The 9,252-nt window shown below is 57.2% G+C and overlaps 1 protein-coding gene across 1 annotated transcript in view; it reads right to left on the reverse strand.

Moving 5' to 3' along the window:
* Positions 1–9,230: 9,230 nt before the first annotated feature.
* LOC121059479 (collagen alpha-1(I) chain-like) overlaps positions 9,231–9,252 on the reverse strand; it is a 5,483-nt gene continuing 5,461 nt past the window's right edge. The window contains exon 3 of the mRNA XM_040536350.1: positions 9,231–9,244. Coding sequence (XP_040392284.1) covers positions 9,231–9,244 — 14 coding nt within the window. The remainder of the gene's footprint in view (positions 9,245–9,252) is intronic.

The following is a 9,252-nucleotide window of genomic DNA, read 5'->3' on the forward strand; positions in this document are numbered from 1 at the left end:
TGACGACAGAGATCACCCCAAGCCCCGATGCTGAGCCCATGTTCCCGAGCCATGAGCCTGAGCCCCCGACCTCAGAGCTGACCCAGGACCCTCGACCCCGGAGCCTCCACTCTGGAGCTAACCCTGAGCCCCAGACCCAAGCCCCTGACCTCAGAGCTGACCCTGAGCCCCGGACTGACCCAGAGGTGACCCCAAGCCCTGACACCGAGGTTGACCCTGACCCCCGAAATAGACCCCGGAACTGGACCCAGAGCTAACCTTGAGCCCGAACCCCAAGCCCCAACCCCAGACCCTCAACCCCGGAGCCCCCACCACGGAGCTGACACAGACAGTAACCCCTGGAACAGACCCCAGACCCGGAGCTTACCCCAAGTCCCAACCCCAAGTCCCAGCCCAGGACCCTCGATCCCAGACCCTTGACCCCAGACACTTGATCCCTGGACCCTTGACCCTGTAGCCGCCACCCTGGAGCTGACCCCAAGGCCCCAACCCCCAGAACAGACCCCGAACCCAGAGCCCCAACCCCAAGACCCAACCCTGAGCCTTGACCCCAAGCCCTGACCCTGAGTCCCCGACCCTGAGCTGCCGACTCTGGAGCTGACCCCAACCCCAGAGCTGACCCTGACCCCTGACCTCTGGAACAGACCCCCAACCCCTGACCCGTGGAACAGACCTGGGACCCGCACCTAACCACAAGACCCAACCCCAGACTCTCAAACCTGGACCCTGGACCCTGGACCCTGATCACGATCCCCGAATCCCAGCCTTGAGCTTCAGCCCTGAGACCCAGCCCCAGACCTGAACTCGAGCCCCGGACCCAGACCTGAGCCCAAGTCCTGGACCTGGACCTGAGCCCAACCCATGGAGCCTGATCCAGACCAGAGACCGAGGCCCAGACCTGGACCCAAGCCCGAGCCCTGGACCTGGAACTGAGCCCGAGCCCTGGACCTGGACCCGAGTCTAAGCCATGGACAGGGACCCGGACCTAGACATGGACCTGAGCTCTGAACCAGACCCAGGCCCAACCCCCACACCCAGACCTGACCTCAAGCCCCAACTCTGATGCCCAGCCCTGAGCCCCAGCCCCAGACTTTCAAGCCTGGACCTTCGAGCCTGGAGCCTTGACCCCGGAGCCCCGGACCTGACCAGAACCCCCAAACCCATCCCCTGGTACCAGACCCGGACCCGAACCCAAGGCCCAACCCTGAGCCCCAGCCCCAAGCTCTCACCCTGAACCCTCGACCCTGGAGCCCCCGACCCCGGAGCCACCAACCTGGACCCAACCCCATAGCCCACGACCCGGACCTGACCCTAGAGCCCCAGACCCAGATCCAGCCCTGAGCTCAGTCCCAGACCCGTGCCCGGCCCCAGGACCCTTGACCCTGGAGTTCACCCCGAGCCCCAACCCCGAGCCCCGAACCCAAGCCCCAACCCCAAGCCCCCAACCCCAGAGCTGAACCTGGACTGTCAGTCCTGGAGTCCCCACTCCAGAGCTAACCCCGAGCCCCAACCCTGAACCTCAGCTCCAAGCTCTAACCCCGGACACTTGAACCCGGACCCTCAAACCCTGAGCCCCCAGCCTGGACCCGACCCTGGAGCACCCACCCTGGACTAGACTCCAAACCGCAGAACCAGGCCTGACCCAAACACCCGGACCGAGAGCTGACCCCAAGCCCTCGACCTGGAGCTGACCCTCAGCACCCACCTCGAGTGCCAACCCTGAGCCTGAGCCGTGAGCCGCAGCCAAGAGCCCCAGCCTCAGACCCTCGACCCTGGATCCCCCACGCTGGAGATGACCCTGAGCCCTGGATCCAGAGCTGACCCCAAGACCTGGACTGACACAGAGGTGACTCCAACCCCTGAAACGGACCACAGACCAGGACCTGGAGCTGACCCTGAGCCCCAACCCCAAGCCCAAACCCCGGACCCTTGACCCCAGAACACCCACCCCAGAGTTGACCCTGAGCCCCAACCCCGGAGTTTACCCCAACCCCCTAATCAGACCTTGGACCTGTACCCGGAGCTAACCCTGAGCCCCAACCCAGAGCCCCAACCCCAGATCCTTGATCCTGTAGCCCCCACCCCGGAGCTGACCCTGAGCCCACAGCCCTGGAAAAGATCCCAGACCTGGAGCTAAGCCCGACCACAAACCACGAGCCCCAACCCCAAGCCGCAGCCTCAAACCGTCAACCCCAGACCCTTGACCCCGTGCCCAGAACCCAGAGATGACCCCGACCCCCAGAACTGAGCCCCGACCCCAAGCACCCGACCCCAAGCCCCCAAACCCTGAGCTGACCCAGGACCTTTGACTCCAGAGCTGACCACAGAACAGACCCTGAGTCCCCACCCCGGAGCTAACCCCAAGTCCTGGAAGTCCCCACCCCGGAGCTAACCCCAAGTCCTGGACCTGAGCCCCGGACTTTGGAGCTGACCTGGACACTGGAGCTGACCCTGACAAAACAACCCCTCGAACAGACCCCCAGAACAGACCCCAGACCGGAGCTAAACCTGAGCACCAAACTTGAGCCCCAACCCCAGACCCTTGACCACTAACCCTTGATCCCAGGCCCTTGACCCCAGACCCTTGACCCTGGAGCCCCAACCCCGGAGCTAACCCCAAACCCCAGACCCGAGCCCCAGACCCTGGAGCTGACCCCGAGCCCCACCCCAGAGGTCACCCCAAGCCCTGACCCCAGAGCTGACCCTGAGCCCCAACCCAGGAGCTGACCCTGAGCCCCAACCCCAGAGCTGACCCCAAACTCCCAACCCCGGAGCTGACCCCAAGTCCCTAATCCCCGGAACGGACCCTAGACCTGGAGCCCCGACCCCAGAACCAAACCCTAAGCCTTGACCCCGAGCACCAAACCGAGACCCCGACCCCAATTTGCTGACCCCAGAGCTGACCTTGACCCCAGAGCTGACCCTGACCCATGACCCCCAGAACAAAACCGGACCCGGAGGTAAACCGGAGCCCCAACCCTGGACCCTTGATCACAGACCCTCAACACCTGACCCTGGACCTGAGCCCCAACCCTGAGCCCGAGCCCCAGACCCTCGAGCCCCAAACCAAGCCCCAGCCCTGGACCCGACCCCGAGTTGTGTGCCAGAGCCCTGGACCCCAGAGCTGACCCTGAATCCCGACCAAGGAGCTAACCCCTAGCCCCCAACACCCAGAAGGGACCTTGGACCCAGAGCCCCGACTCCAAGCCCTGACACTGAGCCCCTGAACTTGGAGCTGACCCAAATTCTGGAGCTGACCCTGAGACCCTGAACCCAGAGCTGACCCTGGAGCTGGAGCTAACCCCAAGCCCCAACCCCGAGCCCCAAACCTGAGTCCCAACCCTGAGCTGCAAATATGAGCCAAAACCCCCAAGCCCCAACCCCGGATACTCAAACCCAGACCCTTGACCCCAGACCTTCGACCCTGGAGCCCCTGACCCCAACCCCCAGACCTGGACCTGGCCCCAAGGCCCAACCCAAAGCCCCAAACCTGAGCCCCCACCCTGGACCCTTGATCACAGAGCCCCGACCCTGATTCCTCAACCCTGGACCCTTGAACCCGGAGCTATCGTCCCGAACCCAACCCCGGAGCCCCCAGCCTGAACCCAACCCCAGAGTCCCAGAGCCGGATCTGACCCTGACCCCAGACCCAGACCCGTGCCTGAGCCCAGGACCCTCTAGCCTGTAGTTCACCCCAAGTCCCAACTCCGAGCCCCAATCTTGAGCCCCAACCCCAAGCCCCTGACCCCAGAGCTGACCCCAGACTGTGGAACCCAGATTCCCCAATCCAAAGTTAACCCTGAGCACTGGACCTAATCCCCAGATCCTGGAGATGACCCTGAGCCCCGACCCTGGTGCTGACTCTGAGCCCCTGACCCCTGAGCTCACACCAGACCCGGAGCAAACCCCGAGACCCAACCCCCCAGCTCAATCCCCGAGACCCAAACCCGAGCCTCAGCCCTGAGCCTCAACTCCAAGCCCTTACCCCGGACACCCAAACCTGGACCCTCGAACCCTGAGCCCCCAACCCAGACCCGACCCTGGAGCACCCACCCCGGACCCGACCCCAAGCCCTGGACCCGGACCTGACCCAAAGACCCAGACCTGGAGCTGACCCCAAATGCCAACACCGAGCCCCAAACCCAAGCCCCAGGCCTGAGTCAAGGCTCTCATCTCCAGCCCCGGACCCTTGACCCTAGAGCCCATACCTGGAGCTGACCCTGAGCCCCAACCCCGGAGGTGACCCTGAGCCCTGACCCAGGAGGCGACCTTGAGCCCTGACCCCGAAGCTGACCCCGACCCCGGAGCTGACCGCGACAAAATGACACCTGGAACAGACCCCAGACCTGAGCTAGCCCCAAGCCCAAATGCCAAGCACCAACCCCAGACCCTTGACCCTGTGCCCCAGACGCGGAGCTGACCTGACCCTGAACCCACACCCCGGAGCTAATCCAGAGCCCCGGACTGTTGTGGTTTAGCCTGGCTGGCAGCTGAACACCACACAGCCATTCGCCCACCCTCCCCCCTCCCTCTCTGGGATAGGGGAGAGAAACGGGAAAGTGAAGCCTGTGAGTTGAGATAAAGACAGTTTATTAAGACAGGAAAATAATAATAACAATAATAATAAAAATAATAGTATTAATAGTAATAATGTGTACAAAACAAGTGATCACAACCCGGGTGATCCCCGGTGGACCCCGGAACGCCCCGGAGGACCCACACCGGTGACCCCCGGCAGACCCCCGGTCGCCCCGGAGGACCCACCCCCGGTGACCCCCGGATGGCGCCCAGGCGCCCGGGAGGACTCACCCCGGTGACCCCCAGTGGGCCCACGGGCACCCCGGAGGACTCACCCTGGTGACCCCCAGCGGGTGCACGAGCGCCCCTGAGGACCCACCCCGGTGACCCCCAACGGACCCCAGGGCGCCCCGGAGGACCCAACCTGGTGACCCCCAGTGGGCCCCTGGGCGCCACGCAGAACCCATCCCAGTGACCCCAGACGGGCCCCCGGGCGCCCCAGAGGACCCCCTTTTGTGGTTTAGCCCAGCTGTCAGCCAAACACCACACAGCCGTTCGCTCACCCTCCCCCCTCCCTCTCCGGGATGGGGGAGAGAAACGGGAAAGTGAAGCCTGTGAGTTGAGATAAAGACAGTTTATTAAGACAGGAAAAATAATAATAATAATAATAATAGTATTAATAGTAATAATGTGTACGAAATAAGTGATGCACAATGCAATTGCTCACCACCCGTTGACCGATGCCCAGCCTATTCCCGAGCAGCCGGCCCCCCATCCACCCCGGCTAGCCACCCCTATATATTGTTCAGCATGACGTCAGATGGTATGAGATACCCCTTTGGCCAGTTTGGGTCAGCTGTCCTGGGTCTGTCCCCTCCCAGCTCCTGCTGCATCCCTAGCCTGCTCGCTAGCAGGACAGAGCGAGAAGCTGAAAAGTCCTTGGCTTGGTGTAAGCACTGCTCTACAACAATTAAAACATCAGCATGTTATCAGCGCTCTTCTCATCCTAATCCAAAACATAGCACCCTGCCAGCTACTAGGAGGAAAATTAACTCTGTCCTAACTGAAACCAGGACAGATATCTACCTCTTATTCCATACCATTTATGTCATGCTCAAGTTACACTCTTTCCAATTCTTTCTAATTAATCACCATTTTCATCTATGATATATAGCAACCATGGTAGTGATGACATACAGTATTATATGATAATTAACATACTACAATTAAACTCTTGGGCTATTCTCACCCAGTATTAGGTCCCCTTGAGATACACACCGGACCTCCCCATTCTTTTACATTACCCACCAAGTGCATCCAGGTCCCTGAGCAAAAGCAATCCCATGAATGGGTTTGCCTTTTCCTGAGGCAGGAGTAGCCCAGACTGTCTTACCCAACATGTTTCTTACGTGCACTACAGGAACTTTATCCCCTTCTACAGTGCGTAACAGGTTTGATTGGGCAGGTCCAGCTCGGTTGGCAGATCCTCTAGTATTGACTAACCAGGTGGCCTTTGCCAAATGTGTATCCCAATTTTTGAATGTCCCAGCACCCATTGCTTCCAGTGTAGTCCATTGTATCGTTCAACTTTCCCGGAGGCTGGTGCATGATAGGGGATGTGATACACCCATTCAATACCATGTTCTTTGGCCCAAGTGTCTATAAGGTCGTTTCTGAAATGAGTCCCATTGTCTGACTCAATTCTTTCTGGGGTGCCATGTCGCCATAGGACTTGCTTTTCAAGGCCCAGGATAGTGTTCCGGGCGGTGGCATGGGGCACAGGGTATGTTTCCAGCCATCCGGTGGTTGCTTCCACCATTGTAAGTACGTGGCGCTTGCCGTTGCGGGTTTGAGGGAGTGTGATGTAATCAATCTGCCAGGCCTCTCCATATTTGTATTTCAGCCATCGTCCTCTATACCAAAGAGGCTTTGACCGTTTGGCTTGCTTGATTGCAGCACATGTTTCACAATCATGAATAACCTGTGCTATAGTGTCCATGGTCAGGTCCACCCCTCGGTCACGAGCCCATCTGTATGTTGCATCTCTACCTTGATGGCCTGAGGTGTCATGGGCCCATCGGGCTATAAATAATTCACCTTTATGTTGCCAGTCCAGGTCCACCTGAGCCACTTCAATCTTAGCAGCCTGGTCCACCTGCTGGTTGTTTTGATGTTCTTCAGTAGCCCGATTCTTGGGCACATGAGCATCTACATGGCATACCTTTACAACCAGGTTCTCTACGCGGGCAGCAATATCTTGCCACAATGCAGCAGCCCAGATGGGTTTGCCCCTGCGTTCCCAGTTGTTCTGCTTCCATTGCTGTAACCACCCCCACAGGGCATTTGCTACCATCCATGAATCAGTATAGAGATAGAGAACTGGCCACTTTTCTCGTTCAGCAATATCTAAGGCCAGCTGAATGGCTTTCACTTCTGCAAACTGACTTGATTCACCTTCTCCCTCAGCAGCTTCTGCAACTCGTCGTGTAGGACTCCATACAGCAGCTTTCCATCTCCGATGCTTTCCCACAATACGACAGGACCCATCAGTGAACAGGGCATATTTCTTCTCATTTTCTGGTAGCTTGTTGTACAGTGGGGCTTCTTCAGCACGGACCACCTCCTCCTCTGATGATATCCCAAAGTACTTGCCTTCTGGCCAGTCCATAATCACTTCCAAGATTCCTGGATGACTGGGGTTTCCTATTTGAGTCCGCTGAGTAATCAGTGCAACCCACTTGCTCCATGTAGCATCAGTTGCATGATGTGTAGAGGGGACCCTTCCTTTGAACATCCAACCTAGTACCGGCAGTCGGGGTGCCAGGAGGAGCTGCGCTTCAGTACCGACCACTTCCGAAGCAGATCGAACTCCTTCATATGCTGCCAATATCTCCTTTTCGGTTGGAGTATAGCGGGCCTCAGATCCTCTGTATCCCCGACTCCAAAACCCCAGGGGTCGACCTTGAGTTTCCCCAGGTTCTTTCTGCCAGAGGCTCCAGGTGGGACCATTCTCCCCGGCTGCGGTGTAGAGCACATTCTTTACATCTGGTCCTGTTCGGACTGGCCCAAGGGCTACTGCATGAACTATTTCCTGCTTAATTTGTTCAAAGGCTTGTCGTTGCTCAGGGCCCCATTCAAAAGCATTCTTCTTACGGGTTACTTGGTAGAGCGGGTTTACAATCAGACTGTAATTTGGAATATGCATTCTCCAAAACCCCACGACACTTAGGAAAGTTTGTGTTTCCTTTTTGCTAGTTGGTGGAGACATAGCTGTTATTTTGTTGATCACATCCATTGGGATTTGACGACGTCCATCTTGCCATTTTATTCCTAAAAACTGGATCTCTCGTGCAGGTCCTTTAACTTTATTTTGTTTTATGGCAAAACCGGCCTTCAGAAGGATTTGGACTATTTTCTTCCCTTTCTCGAAAACTTCCTCTGCAGTGTCACCCCACACAATGATGTCATCGATGTACTGCAGGTGTTCAGGAGCCTCCCCCTGCTCCAGCGCAGACTGGATCAGTCCATGGCAAATGGTAGGGCTATGTTTCCACCCCTGGGGCAGCCGATTCCAAGTATATTGGACTCCCCTTCAAGTGAAAGCAAACTGTGGCCTGCACTCTGCTGCTAGAGGGATGGAGAAAAATGCATTAGCAATATCAGTTGTGGCATACCACTTGGCTGCCTTTGATTCCAGTTCATACTGGAGTTCTAGCATGTCCGGCACTGCAGCACTCGGTGGTGGCGTGACTTCGTTCAGGCCACGATAGTCCACTGTTAGTCTCCACTCACCATTAGACTTTCGCACTGGCCATATGGGACTATTAAAAGGTGAATGGGTCTTGCTGATCACTCCTTGGCTCTCCAGTTGACGAATTAGCTTATGGATGGGAATCAGGGAGTCTCGGTTGGTGCGATATTGCTGCCGGTGCACAGTTGTGGTAGCGATTGGCACTTGCTGTTCTTCAACCCTCAGCAACCCCACAACAGAAGGGTCCTCTGAGAGACCGGGCAAGGTAGACAACTGTTTAATGTCCTCTGTCTCTAAGGCAGCTATGCCAAAAGCTCAGCGGAACCCTTTTGGGTCCTTGAAATATCCTCTTCTAAGATAGTCTATACCAAGGATGCACGGAGCATCCGGGCCAGTCACAATACGGTGCTTTTGCCACTCATTTCCAGTTAGACTTACGTCAGCCTCCAATACAGTTAACTGCTGGGATCCCCCTGTCACGCCATAAATACAGATGGGCTCTGGCCCTTTACAGCTTGATGGCATTAGAGTACATTGTGCACCGGTGTCTACTAAAGCCTTATACTTCTGTGCGTCTGACGTGCCAGGCCATCGAATCCACACAGTCCAATAAATTCGATTGTCCCTTTCCTCCCCCTGGCTGGAGGCAGGGCCCCTCTAGTCCTGGTCAGAATCTTCGTTTCTGTGTTTAAAGGACTGCCTGCTGGAAGTTGGAGCAGCAAACTTTTCAGAGAACCCCTTTTTCCCGATTGTTTTCTTTTGCAACTCACGTACCCGTGCCTCTAGGGTCTCAGTAGATTTTCCATCCCATTTTCTCATGTCCTCTCCATGGTCACGTAGGTAAAACCACAGGGTGGCGCGGGGTGTGTACTCACCATATTGTCTTCTTTGCACGGATGAACGTTTACCCCTAATAGCCGAGACACTGGTTTGTACAGGTGGGGAAGAAAATAAACTCTCTTTAAGTTGGTGGACCTCTTCAA

This window comes from Cygnus olor, chromosome 25 (assembly GCF_009769625.2).
Source record: "Cygnus olor isolate bCygOlo1 chromosome 25, bCygOlo1.pri.v2, whole genome shotgun sequence".
Taxonomy (NCBI): Eukaryota; Metazoa; Chordata; class Aves; order Anseriformes; family Anatidae; genus Cygnus; species Cygnus olor.